The following is a 26,649-nucleotide window of genomic DNA, read 5'->3' on the forward strand; positions in this document are numbered from 1 at the left end:
AACACAGATTTAAGAAATGCAATGTCTCTCGCCTCTAGACAAAAAGGAGTTACACAAACCGCATGAACCACTCAGAATTCACACAGTTTTAGCACTACAATGGGGAAAAGAAAGAGAAGGAAATCTTGGGGAAGAAGAAACTGCACTTTATTTTTACTTTTTTTAAGAACATACCTGTTTATAATACGTTTCATATATTGGATTCCCAGTAGAAAACTGGAACACAAGTAAGAAAACAGAATAAACAACAATCAGAATTGACAGGAAAAGAAACGTACAGAACTTTGTGTATTACTTCTATCGAAAACCTAAAATAGTGTGTTAATTTGATGTGTTACAAACTGGACACTTGAAATTTAAGTGTGGATACCAATGATCCACCAAGACTACAGGCTATTGTCATCTTTTAAAACTTCTCATTAATCAGGATTCCTACGTCTCCTCACACTTTTACTTAATGACACTACATGGGGATAAGCTTTTGAAGAACAGATAATTTGAATTATTTGCTGAAGTATTTCAGATCTCCATATGAGAAGTACCAATAACAAAGGCCCAGCTTTCAACATAATGCTGACCTGACTACCTCCTGCACTGTATACATTCTCACAGAATATTTTCAGCAGACAATTATACACACGTACACACAGACACACACACACAGAGCCCTGTGCCTGTGTTAACACATTTTCAGGACTAGGATCTTAAACTGAAACAGAGTAAACAAAAACCAAAACCAAACCAAAACAAAAAACCAAAACAAACAAAATATAGAACAAATGGCAAATTAACAACTCTCGCAATTCCCTGACAACAGTTTTGGAAGATTTCAATTTGGTGTAATCACTGCATTACACTAAAGCTGCAGAACCAAGGGAAGCCCTGCCTTTTTACTGTACTAAACAAGCAGATCCCAGTCCCTCTTGCTGACACTCCAAGTAGATGGGAACGGGAATGCAAAAAGATGCAGAAGCCCCAAAACCTATCTTCTCACTTGCCTCCTACAGGTGCCACATGAGTTCTAGCCCTGCACAGGTTATCCCTCCACACTGCTCTCCTCAGCCTCAATGTCAACAGCAAAACCAATCCAGTCAAAACCACGTCAGTCCTTAGACCATTCAGAGGCCTTAAAAAGAAAGCAACAAAACAACCCAATGAAGACTTCAACAAGTGAGATGCAGAGATGTCACAAAACCTGCTTGGGACAACCACTCTCCAGGACAGAAGCCAGACACCTGAAAACGAGTATTTCATACTAAGTCCCATCACTACTATGTCCCCTCCCAAATGTCACCTTCTTCCTTGTCATCCTCATGGATTTCCAGATGTTTTGCCTACTCTGAGAGGAAGGAGGGCAGGAACACAATGAAAGAAAAGACCAATCAAGAACATGAAAACTTTATTTTACGCCAAGAGAACCTTCTTATGAGTTTACAATAAACATGCTAAATCTTCATTTAAGGAGCTATCCATAACAAGTAAGTTTTCTGAACCAAGCGCAAGCAAACACTGACTCTCTGAAGATTACAGCTCTATTTGAATAAAAAAAATCCTGATTTTCAGAACAGTTTCCTAAGCGTCTTAAATGTACTTCACTTATATCCATCAACAAAATAAGCTGCTGCATTTTCCAACATCAGCACCCCCTGGAAGCTCTTGTTCTTCCTGATGGCGGACAGGATTTCAGAAGAATATTGCAAACATAACTCATAATTCTGACTATTCTTTGTGCTGGCATGTAAATGATCAGCACATACAAGCATTGCGTTCCTGTCCAAGCAGGAAACACATTATTCAGAGAAAAGGTGGAAGTAGGAAATAGTCTGTTCCACTCTGAATAAAACCCAGCCAACTATCACCAAACTATGCACCTCTTGTTTATCAGAAAGCTGAGACAAGAGAGTCAACCAACAACTACAATCTCCTCTAACTGATGCAGTGAGTGACCTAGAGCATGGAGAGATTGGATTTGTACCAAGATACAGAGCCAACTGCTCCAGCAGCAGGACTGAATGATCTCATCCCATCACCAGACATTCCTGTCCCCCTCATTTGATATTGTCAGCCATGACGTGGAGCTGACTTACCTGGCAGAGGTGGCAGGAAGCCAGGGTGATGTGCTTCAATGCTGTGAAATTTCTTCTACAGCAAATTACTCACCCAAACGCTGCTGGAAAGCACATCAGGATCAATTCTCTACTTGCAGAATTTTACAAAGGCTCTCTAACCGATTTACCTAAATGACTGCACCTCTGTGATGAAGCAGACCAGACAAAATGGGTTCAACTGATAAAAATAGCACAGCTCTCTATCTACCCATCACTACACGTGATGACATCACCATCACTGAAGAGGATTCTGTAATTTGGTGACATCTGCTGATGAAGGACCAACCCAAGACTGTCAATGCCGGCAGAGACAAAAATTTTGAAGAGTGTGCAGTTGACAATGTCAAAGCATAACCTGTTAGAGAGGTTCAGTTTGACTAACAGTTTATCCACCCCGTGGTTCTATGCCTGTTCTGTACTCTCCAAAACATCACCTCTGACCAACGCTTTAGACCATCTCCCAAACAGACCCTTCAGAGCCCTAGTGCCTTGCTGTTTAATCTCCAAGTTGACTTCCTGTTTGGAAGTTCAAGTCTTGACCCTGCACACTCACAGCAGATCGGTACACTGTACTTGTGGTACACAGTGGACATGTATGGATACTGCTCCAAGTCCCTTAGTGCAGGTCTGCAAAAAAGGCAGGAGAAAGGGCCTGCCACCAGAACAACTAATAAGCCAGTTCTCTTTCCTGAGGTCATCTTGGGGTCACAAAGAGCTCTGGATCACATTAATTATTTTAAATAGAATTATTATTATGATAAATTATTAATAATAAAATATGATCAAATATTTTAAGCTGCTTGAATTACCCATGCTGTTTGCAGCTCTTAATACATTGGTATCAATAGTCTTATTTTATATCTTTCTGAGTGGACGTGCCTCGACATTATAGCACATGTATCCTCTCCTATTCCGTCTAATTCCATTTCTGGCATTTACTCTAATTAACACACATCTCCTTAGTAATCACAAAACTGAGGCTATTAAAAGAGGAAGTTTATTACTTTAAAGGAAATTCTGTTCACTGCCCCGATTACAGCTAGATTACTCTTGACAGCTCAATATAGGGCAAGAAGTTTTAGAACTACAATGCTTCCACTGAATTAGTTGGAAAATACTATAAAAATAACTGATATGTTTACAGAATGTGGTCCTTTATCCCCCTAAACATAACATTTGCTATCTTAACAAGAATTTAAACAACAGAGAAACTGGATTTCTAGGGTAAATATTTGATAATTATTTGATTTTCACACACATACTATAGAAGTTTCACAACTACAAACTTTTTCACATCCAGGGTTTACTTGACTTACATATTTTGCACCACATTAATACCTTGAAAGTTTCTGATAACAGTTTATGTGCACATGGATGTTCTCAGGTGTTTCTGAATACATTCACTTAATTAAACCGATGTTAATTAGGAATCCTGTTAAACAGAAGCTAAACAGCAGCACATGTCCTTAGTAAGACACATAGCAAGTTATGTTATCCAAGCACCACGTAACTAACGCCACTGAGAGATAAATTTTAGAGTACTGCAACTCAAAGATCATTATTAAAAGAAAATCGATATATTCAAATAATCTGAACTACTAATAGGAGTCATTCTGAATGCCTGACTGGCCTCGGCACAGTGTAGAAACTAGTTTTAATTTCAAGACACTGAAGGTAGTTGGGGGGGAGGGGGGTGTTACTTTTCTTTTGCTTTAAAGCAAATAAGTAAACTGACTCTCTTCAGAGGCCTATGGAAAATAATAAACAGCGGTCACACTGTTTAGGCTTGAATTATCTGGGTGAGAAATCAATCAAAAAACTTGTAACAACATTAATCAATCCAGGGATCCCAAGCATTCAACCAGAGCTAGAAACAGCCTCTCCGAAGGGTCAGGGATATGTGCCCTGTCCCCTGCCCTGCAGAAGCTCATCCTCCTCTTGACAGGCGAACCTCCCGCTCATCCCTCAGCTCCTTCCCGGTGTCCCCGCGCTACGGCCGGGCTCCTCACGCACCTCCTAAACACCGCACACAGTCACGACATCCTGTCACAACAGTTAGCAGCTCCAGGCGGCATCAACCCCCCGGTACGAACAGGAAAACGAGGTGACGTGCGGAGCACCGGCCCTTGCCTTCAAACCCCTGGCCCCCAGTAATCCAGGCGGCTCGGGGTGGGGAAGCACAAGGAGACCCTCAGCCCCACCCCAGGGACGCAGCTCCAGGGCCTCCATGAGGGGAGGGCGCCAGCGCAGCTTGTGGCCCCCCAGCAGCGCCCGCCCCGGCCCCGGGGCACGGCGGGGGCCGCTCGCCGCCCTTGCCCTGCCCGTGTCCCGCTCCCCGCCGCGCCCCGACCCTCATTCTCCGCGGGCCGAGCCCCTCCCGGCACAGGGCCTGTACTTCAGCGCCAGTCCCGGCCCGGCTGCACGCGCCTACGGTGCAGCCCCGCTGTCGCTCCCCGCGCCCGCCCGGCCGCCGGGACAGAGGGCCGCGCGTCCCCACGCAGCCCAGTACCTGCTGGTTGAGGGGGACGAGCGCCGCCATCTTCCTCCCGCTGGGTCGGGCCGCGGCTGGGGCGGAGCGAGGGGCGGGAGGCGGTGGCACAGGCGGGCCGGGCGGGCACAAGGAGGCAGGGGCGGCGGCTGAGGAGGTGCCCGAGAGCCGCTGGCGAGTGACCGCGGCTTTATCGGGGGCTCGCAGGGGCTCCTCGACGGCATTTCCCGCTGCCCGAGACACTGAATCATTTAGAACGGAAGAGACCTCTTAGATCATTGAGTTCAACCTTTGACCGATCACTACCTTGTCAACCAGATCAGAGCACTGAGTGCCATGTCCCGTCGCTCCTTAAACACGGGGATGGGGACCTCAGCACTATCTCCCTGGGCAGTCACATAATCCCAAAACGAGTGAGGTTTGAATGGACCATAGTGGGTCACCAGGTCCCACCTCCCTGCTCCAGCAGGGCCATCCCAGAGCATATGGCACAGGATTGTGTCGGCACGGTTGTATAATATCTCCAGTGAGGGATTGCAATCTGTTCCAGTGCTCAGTCGCTGCACAGTAAAGAAGTTCTCCCTCACAATCAGGCAGAACTTCTTGGGCATCGGTTTCTCCCGCTGCCTCTTGTCCCATTGCTGGGCTCCACGCAGCAGAGCCCGGTCCATGCTCTGACCCCTCTCTGCAGACACTTACAGACAGGGCTGAGGTCCTCTCTCGAGGCTGAACAGACTCAGCTCCCTCAGCCTTTCCTCAGCAGAGAGACGCTCGATCAACTTTGTAGCTCTAAACTGTGTCAAAGCAGCTTTCATCCAGTGAAGGTCCTTCATCCCCAATGAAGCTTCTTCTGGTCTAGGATCAAAGTTCCAGCATCAAACACACCAAAGTTAACAAGCCCCTGACTGCAGAGTATGAATCCTGAGCAGCAGCCTGACCGAGGCTGACTGTGACCACATAAAAGTTAAATTAACAGGAATCTGTTTAGGAATAAAAGGTGCAGGGCAACTGCCGTATTTCAGAGCTTTAAAAGTTTTTCACCCCAGACTGTCACTGGAATTGTTTTACAGCTCTTGGGCAAGCAGAAGTAGAAAAATTTGACCTCAGTCAACAGACTACAAAGTGGCACAGCTGACATCAGGGCTGCCAGGGATTCCCCCACTTCCTTTCTCCTCACCACACAAAATCCTTTCAGCCGGTGTCCGGAGGTAAAAGCAAAGCCCTGGGCTCTGAAGTCTGGCTTCATTTTGTTTTTGTGCTAATTTTGTAGCATTAGTTCTTGGGGAGGAATGAAGTGCAGAAAAGCAGAAGGACTTAAGAAAGGATTGAAGGAAATGACTGAAAAAGTTACAAGATTGAGGTACAAGACAGGCTGAACAAAAAATCAGGCGCATCATTCATTGTTTCCAATTTATTTCCCTCATTGCATTAGGAAAAAAAAAAATTAAGACAGCATCCAGGCACTTTGTATGTCTATTTCAAAACGGTGAAAGGGAAAAAAAATCTGTCCAAATTAAAAATTTAAGACTTACTTTAAATTTGTAAGATCAGATTAGTGGATCACCGTCAGTCCCACACCACAATGGAGCTGGAATGTTCCAGCAGGAGATAAGGTGCATTGACTCAGTAAGCACTGAAACTCTGACAGATGCACAATGGCTACAGGAGTTAAGCAAAGCTTATCTCCTCCTTGGTTCATCTTGCGAAGCCTTCTTTGCCCATTTGACATGCTGAAGCCTTTATTGGCACATAAAAGTGCACCATTCCCTCAATAAAAATGAGCATTCATTTTACATTTAATATTAAAATGTTAAAGTGTAGAACAGTTACAAACCTCATGCTTTATTAGGGGTGGTTTCAATACATTATAGCGGTGTTAAGATACAGTTAATAAATAATCTCCAACTTTTTCTGTAGACAATTTAACTGTGACAGTATTTTTTATAAAAACAACTGCAACTAGTCACAAAATCTAATGTTGCATCAAAAAAGTCTGTATTAAAACAACTCCATTGGAGCAGATTTCCACAAGCTGTTAACAAAATACTGCAATCCTTACATGATGTAAGCAGAAAAAAACTATGAACTTCTTTCAAATGACAATTAAAGCTCTTCCATCTCAATATCAATCCCTACTGCTCTGTCCCTTCCAGAGCCTTCTTTTTTCTCTATTTTTTTTCTTAAACTATTGCTCAAAGTATTTTTTCTCCATAGTCTTTTCTCTCTCGTGCTATTCCTCAGTTTGCTTTATATTCATTTCCCTTTTGGGACCATGGGATTCCAACTTCACTTTTATGCACTAGTAGTTTCTCAATCAGATTAGACAAGCAATTTTTAAAATGTGGAAATAAAGAACGAAAACACCAATGGGAATTTTGTGTTCATTTCATTTCTCCCCATGTTCCATCTCCAAAGACTTTTGCATAAACCTCAACAGCTGTTATCAAGAAATTGTAAAGAATTGTGCCAGCTTTCACTGTGGAAGGGAAAATAGCAAAAAACCCCAGGAAGTCTGTTTTCTTAAGAGTCCTCAGATTACCAATCTGATTTGGTTTCCATTCCCCCTAGGATGAACTACATGTTCAGAAATACAGTCAGGCAAAGAAAGTAGCTCAAGGTGTTTCCCTAGCTAGGAGTAGTAAATTATTTATGAACTGTATAGAGGAGTATTCATCACAGTTGAATACCATTCTGTATTATTCTTCATCCCAAAATTCAGATCCTCACCACTAGTTCCACCATGGGTTCACGTTCATCCCAATCCTTTAAAAGACACAAGAAAATAAGAAAGCAAAACCAGTGCACAGTTCAACTATACTAAAATTTAATAATCTACTAACACAGAATAAAGAGAGCAAGTCACCTCAGGTTTGACGCCATTTAGATCATAAATTCAGATTCAATCATCCCAGTCCGTAGGTTTGCTTGGTCATTAATTTTCCTCAGTGGTAAACAATATAAATTATCTTGTGGGTGGCTAGATGCATTTTGTTATCAATTTTTACTTCACTAGTCTGATCTGGTATTATAATTAAAATATATAATCGGTGTATATAGCTGTGTACATCTGTTAGCCAGAGTTTTAGAGATAGCAAGGGAAAGTTTTTAGGAACCTTAAACTCAAGTCTTAGGAACTGCCTTGGAGCAGAATAACACTAGAAAGTACTAGAGAACTAACCCAGAAAAATGAAATAAACTAGGCAAAATAAAAGTTATCGATGGCATAAGATCGATACCTATATAATTGTATTACAAGTATATAATTATGTTACATCGGTAATGATGTTATATGGGTAATGAGGCCTACGGCTGTAAACCCGCTTGTGATTGGCTGGCGGCGCCGAAGCACTCGCGCGTAGCCAACGAATGGCCGGGATATTGGGGAGTCGTGGATTCCAGGACACGCCGCGCACCGCCCTCTCTGGCCTGGCCCAGAGAAGCCCTCGCCGCCTCGGGCAGGGCGGGCCCGGCAGCATGCTCTCCGACCCTGTCCCGCCCCATTCCCGTCCGTCCTGCCCCTTTCATCTCAGTCTCGTCCCGTGCCGTCCCGGATGGGCGTGCTCTCGGTCACCCGCGGGAAGAAGGCAGGTGAGGCACCGGCGCCCTATCTCAGTCTGTACCTAGGCAGCCTCGGCGTGGGCCGGCGTTTGCGTCCTGTGTAGGGAGGGATCTATACAACCCCCTTCCTATAGCTCCCTGACAGAAGGGTGCAGTCAGGTAGTGCCAGTTCTGGCTGCCAGGCAACCAGGGACAGGACGAGAGGACAGTCTTAAGCTGTGCCAGGGGAGGTTTAGGTTGGACATCAGAAAGAATTCCTTCACAGAAAGGGTGGTCAGACATTGGAAACGTTTCCCATGGATTCACAATCCCTGGAGATGTTTAAGGAAAGACTGGATGTGGCACTCAGTGTATTGGTCTGGTTAACAACGTGGGAATCTGTCACAGGTTGGACTCGATGATGTCAGGTCTTTCCTAAGGTCAGTGACTCTATGATTCTTGGCAGGGCCACAGCCATGTACCCCCGCAGGACCAGCACCCGTGGTGACCTCACGGTGGTGGACACAGAGCTGGAGAACGCTGGAAGAACTCCGTCCCACCAGGGCATGTTGCTGGAGGTGTGCGACGGAAACGCTGGTGGGATCCAGCGGTGCCAGATGCCGGGAAGAACCTTGTGGGCAGGGAGCAGCCGTGTAGCCCAGAGCACTCTGGGCAGCGCCTCCCACAGGCGGTTACGCTCAGTCCTGGATAAAGTGGCACAACAAGAAAGCAAAATCATGAGTCAAAAAAAGCACCTGGAATTGCAGAACACTGAATCGGGCCTGAAGCCTTTGGCTGAGGAGTGCACCTCATCTGCCTCTGGGCATGAAGGTGGTGCCAGGGGCAGGAAGTACTGGAAGAATTACAGTACCACCAGTGGGAATGGGACCCGCAGGGATAGCTGTTCTGAGGAAAAGGAAAGTATCCAAAGCCCTAAAAGAAATGTTATGGTTAAACAACAGCTTGATCTGGATAGTGATGAAGAGGAAATGAGAGAATTGATGGAGAGCTCTTTGGGGTTTTCCAGTGGAAATTGGAATCAGAAGGTTCTGGTAAGTGATGCTCAGTGGGGTAGAAAGGTAATTACAAACTTCACTGGATTATGTATTTTTATTAATGTTTTTATATAATTGTTTTAATCAGCTGATCGTTTTTTATTTAGATAACACCAGCATCTAAATTTTAAATTTGCATTTGTGTCTTGCTCATGATAGGATTCAGATAGGTTCACATCTTAACATCTTAAAATTACTCTCTTTTACCCACAATGATTTGTTCTCCCTTCAGCAATCTACACATAACAATGAAGTAACACATAAATCTTTTTTTCATGTTCTTCAAAAAGTGCAAGACTCCAGTTCCATCAGGAAGGGCTTCTTCACCTCGTAAAGAAGTTTCACCAGCAGAGTTATCTAAAGCATCTTCTTTTCACAACAAAGACTCAGAGAAAAGTATGTTTGATAGAGTTAATTCACCAGCACCTTCACCTGCCAGCAGAAACCTGTCAGAACATACCATGAGATCTCGATTGATGTCGTCTTCCATGAAAGACAATGTGGTAAAGATTGCTCTGCCTAAAGCAGGCTACACCAAGCAAAGGCAAGAATCCCTTGGAAGTGACAGAAGTGAATTAAAGTCATTAGATGAATTATTTTCTAAAGGAGCTGATGCAGAAGATCCAACCAGCAGCAGCTTGAAGTGTAAGTTTTCTAAAATACCATCTCAGTAGACTCAGTATGAATTGTATTGATAATCTCCTCATAAATTCTCTCAATAAACATGGAATAAATAGTCACTTTGAAAGGATTCACTGGTGAAATTTTACCTAAACCAAGGCCTGATAAAAGTAATCTGTTGATCTGTTTCTTTTTTCTAGTATAATGGGTTCGCATTTTTCTGAGCTTTTGACTTAATGGGTTCAGATTAGTGGTGCTGTCCTGGGTGACATTATGATGTCCAAACAATTAGAATATGTAGAGTAGTTTTCATGTTTCAGTGGCACAATGTACCAATGGGTCAGAGTGAGAACAGCTGGAAATGAAGGGCAGCAAAAATCTCTCAAACTTCAGGAACATCAGCAAATCAAAGGAGGAAATTCTAGGAGTTTCTATGAAGTTAAAGAGTCAATGACTGATCACTTTTACTTTTTAGTGCTAAACTAGGAAGGTAGTACTGGGCTTTTTTTCCCATTTTCTTCACTTAGAGGAAAATGTACTGTAATTTTCGCACAAATTCTCACACGTAGATGTCATTTGTTTGCAGACTTCGGACTGAATATCCTAAGCCTTGATGATTTGGCACCAGATACTACCAGTAAGGCAGCAGAATTAAAGCAGAAAGTAAGTAGAAATTTCTCACTAGCACATATTCCCAGCCTGCCTTTTTTTGGTGGAGTGTGGAAGTTCTAAAATAAATACTTTTACAGGGAAAAGACATTCAGTTTACTCAAGAATCAAACAAATACATGAAAAAAGATGCATTGCTAGTGGAAGAGGACCATGCTGCTCTTAAAATGACCAGTGTAGTAACTGGTGTGAGTGATTCTTCTGAAGAGGATGTTGAAAAATGCATCTCTGAAGCTGAAATCTCTGAACATTTAAGTGGAGTTTCCTCAGATTTCCCTCCACACAAACAGGATTACCTTAATCAGAATGAGAGAACTCTTAATTCAGAATATTCTGAAGACTTTGAAAGGTCTCTGTCTGCAATAGACAGGAAGTCTGTAGAGGGACATGCTGGGAGCTGCACATGTTCTGGAGCACACCCATCATCCCCGTTGGCCACCCAAGAGCGGCACAGCCAGGGGCACCAAGTGACGGTCACAGAAGCCGCGGTTCAGACAACAGAGCCTCCATTTGCCTACTGCTGGGCAAAGGGTGAGTTCAGCAGTTACTGCTCTAGTCAGGAAAGTTTTACTTTTTATATATGCCAGCCCAGTCAGCCTTGATAGACCAGTGCCCGTTTCCCCTCACTGGTGCTAAATAAAAAATTGACTAAAGCCCAACACTTTAATCTCCTGTCCCCAGAAAAGACTGGGATCAAATATCATATTAAGAAATATCTTTTGCTTAGAAATACTCCCTGAGGAGTAAATACAGGACCTGAGGTTAGATGAGCAAGTGTTAGCGACAGAGCTCACAATAGCACAAGTAGTACTCTCAAATGAAATTCAATATTCTTGTATCTTTACTATCATAAATAATAGCATAGTAGTGTTTCTAAAGTGGTTGCTCATTCATAGAGTTCTTTTGCATTGTACTTCTCTCTTGGGAAAGTGTTATGGCCCCATGACAGGATCAGATACGAGCTTTCACATCCTGAGGGGTAGCTCCCTGGCTACATCTCTTTATTTAACGGAGAAAGTGCTAAGAGCCACCATTCCTTGCCACACTTGAGGAGAAAGTAGAAACTTGAGCATGCTTGAAAACAGAAGCATTGAGTACAAAAGTCTTTATTTATACTCCGCCTAGGGTTAGAAAAGGTGCTTTCTGCAATGGTGGTAGGAGCCCAAGAGTAAAGAAACTGTGGAAGTTGTATATGTCAACATTTTTTTGGCTTACAGAATTCTCCTGTTAGGCTGTGCAGTGGTTTTAGGACAGCTGCTTCACCAGATAACTGGTGAAGAACCAAGCAGTAGCATTGAACCTTTCCATTCTCCCCACCCCGTAATTCTGATGCTATCCTATGCACAGCAAACCCCTCTGCAGCGCTTGCCTCAGCTGTTGGAACCAGCTACATCGATCCAGTGCCAATTGCCAGTCACGTGATCAGCATGGAGGCAGTAGAAGGTACTGAGAACGCATTTACTCTTCTTTTTTACTCTATTTTCTGCACCTAAGCCCAGCTTGGCTTTTTCAGCCCTTGCCGCCGGCTGTGCCTCAGTGCAGTACATCCTGTCCCTTTCTCACAGCACTGACTGCATACAGCCCCTCGGTTCTCGTTTTACATGCCATGTGCAAGCAGCATGTGATGCTGACCCAGCAGTTTGTCGAGAACATTCACCGCCTTCACACATCCCTCGTGGAGTCATTAGAGCATGAGAAGTTCCACTACCATACCCTGGAAGAGGCTAAAGAGGTATTTATGACAAACCAGAGACTGAGCACATATTCCTTTCCAAAAACTTGTGGTATTTGCAGCAAACCCAGTTTCTTTGCATTTGATTAGTTAATAAGTTTAAGAAAAAAAAAAGACTGAAGTCCTGCTGGAGGCCATAGTTTTTAAAGATTAAGGTTTCTGCTATAGCATGTAGCTGGCCTCAAATGAGCAGGGATCATTCAGATGCTGCAACAGAAGGGTCGCTTTCTTTTGCTGGTACAGAAACGTGCAGGTATCTTGACATGAAGATTAGTTGTCTTCTGCTACTTTATAAATAATAATCTCCACATTAAACACATTGATTTATTAACTTTTTTTTTTTTTTGCAGTACATCAAGAATCACAAATCTCCACCTCTAACAATTGAGCAAGCACTTGAAGAAATTCAGAGAGCCCAGGAGAAATAACTGCTTGGACAGTTATTGATCTTTAAGTGACATTTATATTTATAGCTCTAAGGCTGAAACAAGAAACCTTTCCAAGTGGCACAGATAGAAGGTTATAAACTGTAGTGGAAGGATTCGTACAAACTGCTATGTGAGTATAAATCACTTAGTACAAGTTGTTAGTTATTATATACAGTTTACTTTTCTATACTTGAATGTTTTACTCATGTACACAATACAGGGATATGCAGGAACCTTCAAGCCAGACTGTGTCAATAAAAGAGACATCAAGACAACACTTCTGTCTAATGGGACTATAATGTCATCACTATAATGGCACACATTTATCCAGTGAATTGTGAGATCTGTGATTGCATTTACAATTGTGGAAGAAGTGAATGTCTGAGAAACATGACAACAGCAGAAAATTACCATATCCTGACTTTAGTGCTGTTATCCAAACAGCATTTCTATGTAATGCTTCCGTGGGTGGCTCCTCTCCCCACTAAGTGTCAATGCAAAACCAGCACATCATCCTTGTCAGATTATGGCAAACCCATGCACACGCTTGGGTGTGTTTATTAAGATAAATTCAAAACAAGGAAGGCTTATAGTCAAGGTACAGGAATCCACTTACTCCGAAATCTCAGCTGCCTTTTTATTTTTAAAAAATTGTTTATTAGAAGGCAAAACTACAACATTCACAACTTGTTAACATACAGGTGTTGTATGCTGATTCACAGACAGATACAGTTCCACAACTACAGCAGATCTAGAACAAACTGATATTCCACCATATTAACTGAATGGTTTTAAGAGGGTTTTTGCTCTACAAACAAATGACTGGAAAAGGGAGCCGCCAGGCAGACCTAGGGAGTGGAAGTGCAGTGTAAGGGCCTAGCAGTTCTAGCTGGTGGTCTCTGGAAACAGTTAAAAAAAGTGTGTTCCTTTTTTCATTTAGATTACAGCAAGTTTCCAAGAACATCTCATCGATAGAAACGTGTAGAGCAGAGAAAATGGATTCTCTTCTATTGAACTAATTAGCTTTTATTAAAGGGTATATACAAAAATATAAAAAGCTCAAAGACTGTGTTCCATTACAAAGCATCGCCCATCCCTCAGCTGGGAAAGCTACCAGAGAACTGACCCTTGTGTCTTGCCCCGAGTGGTGGCTGCAGCAGCTGCTGGGCAGGGCCTGGAGGTGGGTGGAAGGTTCTAAAAGCTCGCACAGTGCTCAGAGGTCACCTGCACTGGAACTAGATGCTTCGTTCCCCATTTAGACATTAGGATACACTGCTCAGCATCAGTCTGACTTGATCCCAAGGCAGCACCCCTCCACTTCAAATAGGATTAACCTTTTGAGAGAAATAAACATACATTAGGGAACTAGAGAACATAGAACCACATCAGATAATGTCTGTATTCCACAGGAATGAATGAGGCACAGTCCTGCACCAGGAACAGCTTGAATGGGGTTTAATTCTACTATAAAATGGGGAACTAATTAGAAAGTTTTGCAAGATAAATGGAAATTTTTTAACTTGCTACACCTGTCATAGTAAAATCTGGCCTTTTTTAAGCACTAATTGACAAGTACATGTCATAGCTTTCCATTTTTCACCATAGTTTTAGAAGTAATTAATTTGTTACTTTCTCCACACTTTAATCCGGATTTCTACAAGTTTAATGTTTTGTAGAAGATGCAAGATATCTTTCTTCAGAGAGTCTTATTCGAGTGGTGGAGGGTCTTGTGTTTCACACTTTGCTGAAACAACAGGGAAAAGAGTTCTTACACATTCCGCTGTCGGAAATGTTTCATGGAATGAGGGTTCTGTTAACGAGGAATTTTTCCTTATGGGCTTTATTTGAACCCATTTGATTGCACAGATCTAGAGGCAGAAGTGACATTTCATTGAGCATACCAACTATTTCCTTTGAGCTGTTGGCAAGTGCCAATGTTCAATGTAGCACAGACTGTCTGCAAAAATCCATCATTTGGGTAATTGTCTTCACCTCTTATAAACACCTCCACTTTTTCTGAACCCTTCCTGCACTACAGAGAATTTATTACCAGTTCTGGCTTTGGCAGAACGTGGTACTAATGGTAGGAGACTCTGAATAGGGCAGGGGTAAACAGTAAGTGAGGTCTAACTTGATTCCAACCACAAGGACCTCCCTGCTGCGGCAGGCGTCCCTTGTGCGGCACAGCTTCCCCTCCACTAACTTTGTGCCTGCTCCAAGTTCTTGTGGGCCAACATTCAGAGATGCGGGTGCTCAGTATGGCAGCCAGGAAGTGGTTTAAACAGAACACGCTCATTAATTAGCGTTTCAGAAATTAGAACACAACACAATGCCTAGAAAGGAAAACCTGCCAGGTTAATAAGAGCACACATCCACCTACCTGTTTTCCTGTATCAGTTACATTAGAAAAAATTAAGAGTTAGTGACATTTTGATTTGGGTTTATAAAAATAATTTTCAACTCTACTGAGGTTTCTAAATTGCTGAGAAACATTCACTTACATTCATCCCTGGCCTTCATGCGTGCGATAAACGAGTAACTTTTATTTCTTCGGTAGTTTTCGTAAGGGTCGTCCAATGCAACTCCAACTCCTTTGTACTGATCCCATTTGTCTCGGATATCACCTCCTTTAATTGGATCCTGAATTCCTTGTTCCTTGGCTCCCAATCCACCAGATCCACTCCATCCTGCAGCAAGGACACGACATACAATCCTTTCACTGTTCTATTACTAGAATTGTGAAGACAAGCACGGACATTTTGGAAACAACCAACGACAGCATCAGTTTGATAAAACAGGATGGGAACAACCAACCCAAAACAATACGTGAGCTGTCCCATTTATTTCACAAGCATTAATATGCAGAGATTCTAGGAGCTGACAGCAGCACTATCCCTAAAAACTGTTAGGAAGACAAGAAGAAAGGCAGTGCAAGCCCAATCTGTCTGGTCAACCCTGCTGACCTGCACTACAGGGAGATGAAATACCTTGGGTAGGGTCAGTTCCAGCTGATCCCAAACTCACATCCCTGTCTTCTGCATCTCTCCCACAAAGGCAACTATCACTGCTCTGTATACTTACATTTCTGAATAGTCTTATGCTGACCTTGGAATGCCAAGGAATAATTCCTTATGAACATGCACTAATTTATTATAGCTAAGACTTTGGTGTCTCATCTTGTTTCCTGGTTTGTGTAAGGTTCTAGAACAGCATCTTACCCATTTTCACTAGCATTTGATGGCCTTTATTTTCTTCTCCAAGTCTTGATTCTGGAATAGGAGGCCCAGAACTGGAGCCCAAACCTGCAGAAGAACTAAGAAAATAAGAAGAACAAATTAGAAACCAGTGATCCTATTCAGACACAAAGCACAATCAGTTCTATCCTGTTAAGCATTAACATCCAACACGATTCCATCCACTCTACTAAGCTATTCTTAATTAAAGCCATTAGATTATGTAGTTAGTGAGATGCCAGAAACACATCACCTGCTTTCTCGGCACAAGGGAAATCAAACACTGTGCTCTTCCCAATGGAGCATTCACAGAATTACTCCTGCTCCCAAGGAAGGTGTACACAGACTTCACAGTTGCACGCAGTTTTGTTAAAATAAAAAGCCACCGCCATAGAGTAATAGTCTCTCTATAAGCACATATAGCAGATAAATTGTTTCTAAATCTGCCCTCCATCATCTTTTCTGCTCATAGTTAAAATGCTTATTATCCCCTGGTAATGAGGCAGTGCCCCTGCAGGCACTCAGTTCAAACAGCCCAGGTAAAAGGACACAGGACCAAATCAAAGCTTACGGAGGAGTAGGACTGCGAGAGCGGGAACGGCGCCGCCTTCCTGGGGAGTACGATTTGGACCGAGACCGTGACCGAGACCGTGATCGGCTGTGAGAGGAACGGGACCTGCTCCGGCTTCTGAAAGGGAGAGCACACAAGTTACCAGAGCAACCCCAGCAGTTCCTTGGATCAGCCTTGGGTTTTTCCCACTCTCCAGTCCCCAAGGTTCAGCCCCCCCATGCCCTACCTGGACTGTGAGCGAGAATAGGATCGTGATCGAGAACAAGAGCGAGAGCGTGATCTTGAGTAGGAGCCAGATGACTTTGAAGATCGTGAATTAGACCGGGAAGATGAACGACCTCGGCTTTTAGACCGACTGCGAGACCGAGAAGGCCCACTGCACAGATGAGCAGAGAAAATTCCAGTGAGATTCCACGGAGGAGCACCAGAAACACAAATCTACTCCTGATCACATTCAAATTACACAGAAATTACACAGAAGCACTACTTCTGCACTGAAAGTGAAAGCTTGAATTTGAAAAACTGCTTCACAGAATCACAAAGCAGTTTGGGTTGGAAGGGACCTTCAAGCTCATCCAGTTCCAACCCCTGCCATGGGGCAGGGATGCCTTCCTCAAGACCAGGCTGCTCCATGCTCCGTCCAACCTGGCCTTCGGCACTTCCAGGGACGGGGCAGCCACAGCTTCTCTGGGCAACTTGTGCCGGTTCCATCTTCTGCAGATTAGCATGTTGCTGAACAGACTTTCCCTCTTCATTTAGCCCAAGCACCTTCCAGACAAACAGCACACAGCAGAAGGCAGCACACAGGAACTCTCACCTATTTCTCTTCTCTTGACCTTTCCTCCGCCTCGCTCTCATTTTAGCTCTGAAGAATTCGTACAGTCCATTCTGCTCCCATCCTTCACTGCAACACATCAACCACACAGAACCCATACGTGTAAATTCCACTTCAGTGGCAACCTTAAGGATTTTCACCAGATTTTGTACGGAACAAAGGGTCTGGGGAAAATTGTCTGCCAAATCTCAGAATACGATCAAACAGCAAGTGCAGTTGCAATACAACAAAAGCATTAGGAGAACCAAGACACAGGTGAAAGACAGGGAGGTACTATGTGGTTTGAGACACTTTCTTAGGGCATTTGCTGTACCATTTTATTGGCGACACCTACCTATTTCTAGGCCTGTCATGAGATGGTGGACTATAAAATGCCTCAACCGCAGCCAGAAGTCTCTCACTGGGGGGCATTGGAGGTGGAAGACGTATATCTTTAGGATCTAAAGGCTTATACTCATGGTCTTCAAGCTGCCAGAGACAAAACAAATTACATTCGTGTCAAGTGTCATGGGGTGGCTACCTGAAAAGTTAAATACAGATTTAGCTGTGTAGAGACCTCAAGTTTCAATACTGGATAAAAAATTATCTGGAAATATGGATTAGTCAGATGACTCGATGCTTTCTCGTGCTATCACTATTGTGAGTTCTCTGAAAAGCCTGCACTGCACAGGTTGCAGTATTAAGTGGGTCACCAGGCAGATAAAATGCAGATCTCATCCACCTTTGTGCTAATGTGTCTGGATGGAAGCCTGGCACAAACTGGTGTATGAGAATAACACAAAGAGATGGGAAGAGGCTTATTTGTTCACCTCAAATACAGAATATATAAACATAAACATCCCTGAAGATGCTGATACAGGTATGTTTCCTGTTCTCTATCCTTCTTTGTATATATAGCATTATAAAATTATATTGTAAAATATCTTCACGAGAATTCTAATTACAAAGGAGTAGTACAGCAGCCCGATCAGACCTGTGAGGTCTCTCTGACCATCTGGAAATCACTGGGGATTTCCATTTCCTACCAATAGTGGTCAGACTTTCAAGTATAAATGAGTCGTTCACACTGTGAGTTCAACCAGCTTCCTCTAGCATACAACACATTTTCACTACCTAGTCCTCCCAATTACTCCTGCTCTTATACCATACACAACTGGTTGTGGGATGGAAGGATTTGAAATTATACACATCTATGTTGAACTGTCCCTAATAACAACAACAGGCTTTGGATCTTTTAATCCCAGCAGTCAGTCCCATAGCAAGCACTTACTTTGACAAGCGGAGCCATCAGTCCAGCAGGAAGATCAAAGTAGGGAACATTCGGCACCAGACTGGGATCATCGTGGTTCATGTGAGGAGGCCCTTGGCGCCGCATGTGAGGGGGCTGCCCGTTAAATCCATGTGGGGGAGGCCCAAAATCGGGGGTGCTGTGGTCCTCCCCAGGGAGGATGCTCACTGATTCCAGGATGAGGCAATCTGTGACCAGGATGATGATGAGGAGGTCCAATTTCTGCAGAGTGGGAGAGTTAAAATGCTTTATTTAGCTATCAAGAAAGGAAGGCCATCCGAGATGAACTTCAATTACTGCATTTATCCTAAAAGCCAGTATTGGCAGATCAAGCAAAACACCAGAACCGAAGGACCAGAGGCTGCCTACAGGTCCACATTCATGAATACCCCACAGTGCATATGCCTCCCTGGCCACAGCAACCGCTTCCTAAACAACAGGATAGTTCAGCCCCAAGCCACTGCTTCTTTTGGGATGTACTGTGGTCAAAAGGACCACAAGGAAGACAAACACTCAAGAATAAAACATTTCAGATGCAGCGCGGCAGCTACCGATGTGATTCATTTCTGAAGCTAAGTACACAATAATGGCTCAGCTTGGACCTGTAATTAGTTCTGTCTCTCTGTCAAATCAACATACGTAAATAAATATATACGGCAGCAATTAACTCACATCAGTGGGTGACAAAAAAATACTTTTGGAGAAAAAAAAATTTGGAGAAGAGGTAGAGATAATAATTCTGTTGAAATAGGGAAGTGAATGACAGTCATCCAACTACTGATGGACAAACGCCATGAATGCCAGGAGACCCTGCTGAACTCACTGCACTCAGTACTAAGAAAAATGCAAGACTAAAAATCAACATCATTTGCAACAGGATTAACAGTTTTTCTAGGAAAAGCCATTACAGCTGCTTCCTAATCTCGAGCTGGTATTATTCGACTCATTGTCATCAGAACTCGAGCACAGCCTGTACTGTCATTGCTTCACTGCTTTCCTAATTGTAACCATCTGGTTTAGTAGATCCCTTCCTCCAACAACTTTGCATGAAACCACAGGTATTTTAAATCACCACGAGAATCCAAAACCAAGCATCTCATTCTGAGCTTCAGACACGAGGGAGTTCTCCCTTTCTCCCTACTCATTACCACAATTCTTAAAAAAACCCATCCAAACAATAAAACCCAAGGGGAAAAAAGGGACGATCTCTACTACAGAAGTTAAACTCAGTCTTAAATATATAAACTCAAATCCATTGGTTTTCAACCATTTTTGGACTTGGAAAACTGAGAAACTTTTAGGATTAATGTAGCAACACCTACACAAACATAATGCATCTTCTACATGACCTGTCACACAGAACCAGGGTGATCTTTGGTCTTTACATCGACAAGGATCATTCCAGAGTAACAGTAACTCCTGCAGGAAACTACCTCTGGGCAGAACTATAGCAGACTTCTGGACAGCTGCAGGCCAGGCAAGCAGCACCTGGTTACTCCTATACATTCCCTATACATTCCCATGTTCCTCCAATGAGGAGGAAGAACAGGACGTAGAGATCATTTCACCACACACTAGCAAGCCACGCAACATTAAAGGCAGAAAAACTAGAGAGCTTTGCAGTCAAAATAAAAAGAAAGAACAAATGAGTATATGCACAGGAACAAATGCTTTTAGCCTTCCTCTTAACTTCCTCCATCTACACAGCTCTCATCGGCCCTCACCTACGGGCTGATGTGCAGGTGGTTAAATTTACAAGAAAATGCCTCGTCTCACCTTTCAACTTACTACTTTTAAAGCAAAGTAGTCACAAAAGAGATGCCTGTAGAGATGCTGACTTGAATTTGGACTACAAGTTCTTATCCATTAGGGAAGACTCAAAAAGCAGGGAAGCATCCAATTCTGCATGTGTTTCCTACTGAGCTCTTAGCAGTAGCTTCCCAAACTGCACACTTCTTAGGAAAATCACAACAGTCCACCAAGGATAAACTGTCACCCCAAATCATCAAATAATTTTCTAATGGCAACCAGCATTACAATGTAAGAAAACCTGGCCTGGTACACACTTTACCTTGAGGAAAATCCCCCTGGGGGTAATCAAAACGATGAGGATAAGGAGGTCTTTCAAAGGGATGGCGAGGTGGAAAATCATCCTGCATGAAGCGAGGTGGAAAGCGGTTGAAATTATGCGGATGCGGGGGCTGGTTGAATTGGGGATGTTGCTGATGTGGAGGAAATGGGCCTCTGAAGTGAGGTGGCCGCTGCATTCGAAATGGAGGTTCCCTCTGACCCCCACCCCATGGAGGCTGCTCATGCTGGTTGTTCCACGGTGCTTCAAACTGGTTGTTCCAAGAAGGATCAGGCTGGTTGTTCCAAGGTGTCTCTCGCTGATTGTTCCAGCCTTGATCTCTCTGTTCGTTCCACATACCTTCATGGTTGTTATTCCAGGGAGGACAATGAGGTGGTCCCTGGAGGTGAAGTACAGAAGCCTGGTCATTAGGTTACAAGAATAAAAACCACAATAACATACCTTCTTAAAGGAATACAGCCCATAGGCAACACACACAAGCAAAAGAACATTTCAAATACAGAGTCTGAATGACTGCAACTTCAGCAAAAAGATGGGAAAAGACCAAACTGTTACTGAACCAAACAGCTCTTGTTCATAGGAATAGCGTGATGATAACAAACTGAAATGTGATTAACATTTTGCCTTTAACTGCGCTCAGAATGACAAAGCTCGGCACTGAAATCTGGATTTCTAACTTTCACAGCTTTTCACTGCACTTCCACAACCAAGATTGTCATTCCCAACCTCCACAACCAAGACAGTCTGAATCTCCGCATACGTTTTCAGAACCATTTCTTACCTGTTGTTGACCCCACGGCGCAACCGGGTGAGGTTGGTCAAACCAGGGTGGTTTATTTGGGGGAATCTGATCATGAGACCCAGGGCCACGTGGTCCACCTGAGGCAGGATCCTGCACCCCAGACCCAGCTGTGTCATACTCTGTGGAACCAGCCAGAGGCAGCTGAGATTTACCATCATCTGGAACAATTTAGAGACTATTGTCAGCATCAAAGTATCAAAGTCACATGCAGTTAATAAAATACCACCACACCAGGCTCCAGGTGAATTTCTTCTGCAGAAATGTAATTACTAGGAGACAGGACTTCTAATCTATTTAACACTCATCTCTTTGGTTCTTTTTATACTCAAGCATCAGCCTCCACCTGCTGCAAGGCTCTGAACAGATTCAAGCTTTTGCCTGAACCAAACCAGCAGTGCATTGTGCCTCATTATTAAAAAAAGGAGGGAAAGAAAAAAAAAAAAGTCATAACATTGTCACCCACTGATTTTTGCACAAGTCCAAGGTCAGCTCAGTACCTGCTTGTGTGACCGAAGCAGACGGTGGAGCTGAGGCTGGGGCTGCTGTGGGGGCTTGAGGCGGGGGTGTCGATTTCACCTCGTTCTCTAGTGGGGGTATTTGGATCTGTTGCTGCTGCTGCTGCTGCGTTAAACTGTTCACAAACTCCTCGTGTTGAGTTTTCAGGTTCTGGATCTGCTGTTGGAAAGCCACTTGCACGGGCTGTACAACCGTTGCATATTCAGTGATCAAATTCGCCTGATAAAAGAAACAAAGGAGAAGAAGCGAACACTGCACCTGTAATACCTAGTCTATTCGCTCGTTCAGAATTCCCTGTATTGCCCTTCATCCTCTCTCCCGAAAAACGCATGAGGATGCGAGATAATGCTGGCAGAACCACCCAGTCTCATTATGCACCTTTGGGGGGGATTTCCAAAATACTCTCTGCAGCCCGGAACCCACCATCTTTAGTACTGTCTTTCCAATACAGATCAAATCAACATCATTATTATTAATAAAAAGTAAAGGTTCCCACTGCCACAACAATTTTTATATTCAATGTACCCAATTTAAAGCCACGTTTGCTTGTTTCCTTTTGACCAAACACTCCCTGCTATACAAGACACTGTCATGTATGCACAGCACTGTATCAGTCTGTATCCTGTGTCCAGGACCATAGCAGCAGCTGGATTATTGAATGTTTGAAATAACAAGGTTATATTTTACATTATTTTTTGTAATCCCTTGAAAGCAGCTTCAAGGGAGGGGAGGGGAGACAGAAATTAACATCCTTTGAAAAGGAAAATAATTTTCAAAGTATTTGCATAAATACGAAAACCGGTATTTTTGTGGCTAACCTGGTACTGGCCAAGTCCAAGAGCTGGGCTTTGTAACTGCTGAATAATGGACTCATCAAAGTACCCATTTTTCTCCCATAGCTGAAGAAGCTGCATGAATAAGAGTGAAAGGATTTTAGAAATTATGAACAATCAAAAAAAAACTGAGGCACTGCATTTTGTGTCTTCAGCTTTCCATAAGACCTAGGATTTTGGTATTTATTGTTGAACCAGTAAAGATTCAGTTTTATTCATCATTATGGTAACTCTCAAATAAAGCCTACGTACTTTAAAGTTCTGTTTTAAATGTGAACTAGAGCACCTGCTGTAACAGAATTTATGAAGACAATCAGACCAGAAGAATCTCTTCTCGCACCTGCCTATTGGTGAATTTACAAAGCACCAACCTAACGAAGCAAAAGTTACAGTTAAACCAAAACCAGATACTCACTCTGGCAATTTTCTGTTGCTTATCCTCCTCCACTGCTAGAAAACTGGTACAATAAATAGGCACAACCACCTTCTGTAAAGCAGCCAGAAGATCTCGTGCTTGCTTCCGCTGGCTTCGAGAAAAGAATGGGAAGAGTTATCCTTTTCATCGTAACACTAAGGGCAGCGGAATACTCAATTCATCTCAACCTCTGCTATGCTACGAGTAATGGAATCACGAAATAGAGAGCTCTCTCCCTGACGAATTTATTGTAAAATCTTGTCTGGAGGAAAAATACACAAAGTAGGTAAAACGGTTTTACCTAAATTTGATTACTAAAGGATTAGATCAAAGCTGTGAACATCTAAGGACAGCTGCTAAAAATAATTAATACATTAAAAATATGAAGTGACTAGTCAAACCAACACTCTATCTAGGCAAGAAACTTCATCAAATTAATCAAAACAGCAAACTGAAACCCATAACTGAATCCTTACCAGTGATGCAAAACATCATTGATTAAGTAGATGAGGTGCAGCCGCAGCTCAAAGTGAGCTCCTTCTGCTGTGATCCGGTTCCGCAGGTGGCCAGCCATCAACTCACAGTGTGCAGGAGACTTGGCATTACTAAACATCCAGTTCTTGCCAGCCTTAGAAAAGCAAATTTTAAGTATTTCAGATCAGTCTAATGTGTTCCCACGAGATGGGCTTTCTATAGCTCTGAAATAACTGCAGGAAGGGGGGTTTTCAGGTAACAGCTTTCATCTTACCTGCCACACAACACAGATATAAAGCTGTCGTGGACATAGATAGAAAATCTCAAAATTCAAACAAACCCACAGCACCACCAAATCCCTGAGCAGATTCAGATCACTTACTGAGATGGCATCTTTCGTGCAAGTGTCAATTATTGGCTGCAACAAGCTGTCAAATTCATTCATATCTAACTGGGTTTCCTCCAAAACCTTTTGCATTTGTTGCTCAATTGCAAGGGCTACTGCTGATGTGACTTGTTCCTGATAAAAAAACCCCAGAAAATAGAAGTGAAAAAAAGGAGAAAGAAATACATTATAACCAACGTTCTTTTAAAGAATGAAGCTGCCGTACCCTTATCCTCTTGGACCTAAGCAGCTATCTCAAAGATAGCTTTCTAAGTAGCTATCTCAAACACCAAAATCTTTTACAATCACTGTGACCTCATGAAAATGTTTCTATTCTTTGGTTCTGAAAAGAAAAGACTCTTCACATTTTTCAGGAGAAGTGAAATTTACTTCTACTTCTAAAATCCATCACATAATAACAAATAATTGCAAAAAGCTCTTAAATGTAAGGAACACAACCAAGGCACATGGAACTCTTTGGTTTGGTTTTCTGCAGCGTTAACAGGTAAATGTCTCCTGCAAAAATCAGCTAGTTGACAGCACACAGTTCCCTTCCACCCCTAATCACATCTAAGTCAGAATACTACAAACTGGAACATCTTGTAGTTCCCACCAATCTGCAGCATTAAACCATGGTTAAAGTGGTCACAGTTTATTCCACTCTAAAACTAACAAGGTTTTTCAAAGAGTAAATAAAAGGTTTTAATCACAGATCAATCATACTAAGACAACCTAGACATCAGATACATACACTCTAGGGGAACGATGGCATTTGCCACACAAGAAAAATAAGAAGGAAAGCAGCATCCCTTCTCACCTCCATCAACGCTCAGAAGCAAACCGTCTCTCCCCCTTCACTCCTAATTCCTACAGCCACTGACAGGCCAGGATACACCAGCCGAGTGTTCATCTTAAACCAACCTGTCTCATAGCAAGGAGATGCTGCTCCTGCTGCTGCAGGTTCCACTGACTCTGCTGGATGAGTTCCTCCACAGATGGGGTGCCCTGAGGGGCTGGGATGGGCGCAGCTGGTGGGAGTGACGGCTGTGGCAGGGGCTGGATCTGTGCGGAAGCCTCGATATCTTGGCTTTGCTTGCACAACACTATTAGACAGAATAAACGCTGAAAGTAAACCTCCTAGAGAAACCCTCCATTGCCAGCCCACAGATGAAAATGGCACCGGTTCCAAACAGACCCTCACTCTGAGGGGATCAGAGGGGTCTACCGAGCTGCTTGGACAACGCTCTCAGACACTTGCTGGGATTCTTGGGGTGTCCTGTGCAGAGCCAGGAGTTGGACTCGGTGATCCCGATGGGTCCCTTCCGACTCAGCACATTCTATGATTCTGCGGTTAACGCAAAATCACGGGTGGATGGTGCCAACGAGCAGAGTCAGCAACTCCCTGAACACTTCCAGAGGGACAACTCCGGGACAAGCAGAGTTCCGGCTCTCCAGGTGCTGAGCTCCGTCACACCACGCTGCCCGTCCCTCCGGCTCTGCCTGCCCGCCTCCAAACCCACAACCGGGGCCGTGAGGAGCCGCGGGCAGCGCTAAACCAACTACCTGGAACCCAGAGCGCAGGAAGAGGCTGCAAACCGGTCCCGGCGGAGCAGGACGAGACCAAGGGAGACAAAAGTGTCTCCGCCGGCCGACCCCGAGACCCCGCAGCCGGGGGAGGGAGGGAGCCCCGAGCCGGCCCTGCCCGAGCCGCAGGCCCCACTCACGCTGCTGCTGCTCCAGCGCCAGCTTGTACTTGTAGTAGCCGTAGAAGTCGCCCCCGAAGAGGAAGGAGAATTTGGGGTTCTCCTTCTGCTTCTCCATCGTCATCTTCTCGAACTCGGGCCCGTTCCGCGCCACAAACTGCGCCAGCTTGTCGATGACATTCCGCAGCTCCTGGTCTGTGGAGAGGCAGCGCCATCAACCCCCGCTCTCCCCGCTCCCTTCCCGTTCCCGCGGTTGCCCCCCGTTTCTCCCGATCGCCCCTCACCCTCGGGCGGCAGCGGCATCTCCATGGCCGCGAGTCCCGGGGCCGCTGGGCCGCGCCGCACGGACGGAAGGGCTGCGACACCCGCGCCGCCGCGCTTTACGGATCCGTCGCCATGGAGACACCGCGCAGCGCCGGTCACGCGGGGTCGCATGTCCCGCCCACCCGCCGTGGCGGGCCCCGCGTTACCGGAGTGAATGACAATAATAATGAGTCAGGAAACAAGAGGTAACGAATGGTTCCTCTGCTTAAGTTCAAGTAACAGCACAGGCAGAACGCTGCTGGTAAAGCGACTAACCTGTCTCAAGGCCCAATGCTTGCTCGCATTATTAATGTTTTTAAAAGGTAACAACCGAGTTGAACAACACCTCAACGTTTAGTACAGGAACGATGGTTAGAGCACCCAGCCGGGTGTACCTGGGTACAGAGCATCGCTGGGAGAAAAAGCCGACGGAAAAGCCCTTGTGCTAAGGAGCAGCAACTGAGCAGGCGGGGCAGCATGTGGCAGGCCCCAAGGGGAGTATATTAACCCCAGCCTTTGCTAAGGGCCTTCATTCCCTCTTGGGGATCAGCTGGGGTAAGAGCT

General features: G+C 44.2%; 3 protein-coding genes across 6 annotated transcripts in view; 1 reads left to right on the top strand and 2 right to left on the bottom strand.

Moving 5' to 3' along the window:
• EPS15L1 (epidermal growth factor receptor pathway substrate 15 like 1) overlaps positions 1-4,676 on the bottom strand; it is a 46,671-nt gene extending 41,995 nt beyond the window's left edge. For all 4 annotated transcript variants that reach the window (XM_063403615.1, XM_063403614.1, XM_063403617.1 and 1 more), the window contains exons 1-2: positions 4,618-4,676; positions 175-216 (exon numbers count right to left, since the gene is read on the bottom strand). In XM_063403615.1, the coding sequence (XP_063259685.1) occupies positions 175-216; positions 4,618-4,647 (72 nt within the window). In that variant the 5' untranslated portion in view covers positions 4,648-4,676. The remainder of the gene's footprint in view (positions 1-174; positions 217-4,617) is intronic.
• A 3,286-nt stretch (positions 4,677-7,962) lies between these two features.
• C8H19orf44 (chromosome 8 C19orf44 homolog) lies at positions 7,963-13,038 on the top strand. Its single transcript, XM_063403619.1, is given in 12 exon segments — positions 7,963-7,999; positions 8,002-8,028; positions 8,031-8,099; positions 8,102-8,184; positions 8,600-8,614; positions 8,616-9,185; positions 9,479-9,833; positions 10,396-10,472; positions 10,559-11,009; positions 11,826-11,921; positions 12,044-12,210; positions 12,561-13,038. Coding segments are annotated over 12 exon segments (2,025 nt in total). The 3' UTR covers positions 12,639-13,038.
• A 234-nt stretch (positions 13,039-13,272) lies between these two features.
• Positions 13,273-26,218, bottom strand: CHERP (calcium homeostasis endoplasmic reticulum protein). Its single transcript, XM_063403618.1, is given in 19 exon segments — positions 13,273-13,972; positions 15,140-15,325; positions 15,857-15,951; positions 16,443-16,559; positions 16,669-16,818; positions 17,260-17,346; positions 17,612-17,745; positions 18,548-18,700; positions 18,702-18,787; positions 20,637-21,033; positions 21,436-21,614; positions 21,954-22,191; positions 22,791-22,880; positions 23,221-23,332; positions 23,697-23,848; positions 24,077-24,214; positions 25,001-25,182; positions 25,804-25,977; positions 26,067-26,218. Coding segments are annotated over 19 exon segments (2,826 nt in total). The 5' UTR covers position 26,218; the 3' UTR covers positions 13,273-13,967.
• Between the last annotated feature and the right edge of the window lie 431 nt (positions 26,219-26,649).

This window comes from Prinia subflava, chromosome 8 (genome assembly GCF_021018805.1).
Source record: "Prinia subflava isolate CZ2003 ecotype Zambia chromosome 8, Cam_Psub_1.2, whole genome shotgun sequence".
NCBI lineage: Eukaryota > Metazoa > Chordata > Aves > Passeriformes > Cisticolidae > Prinia > Prinia subflava.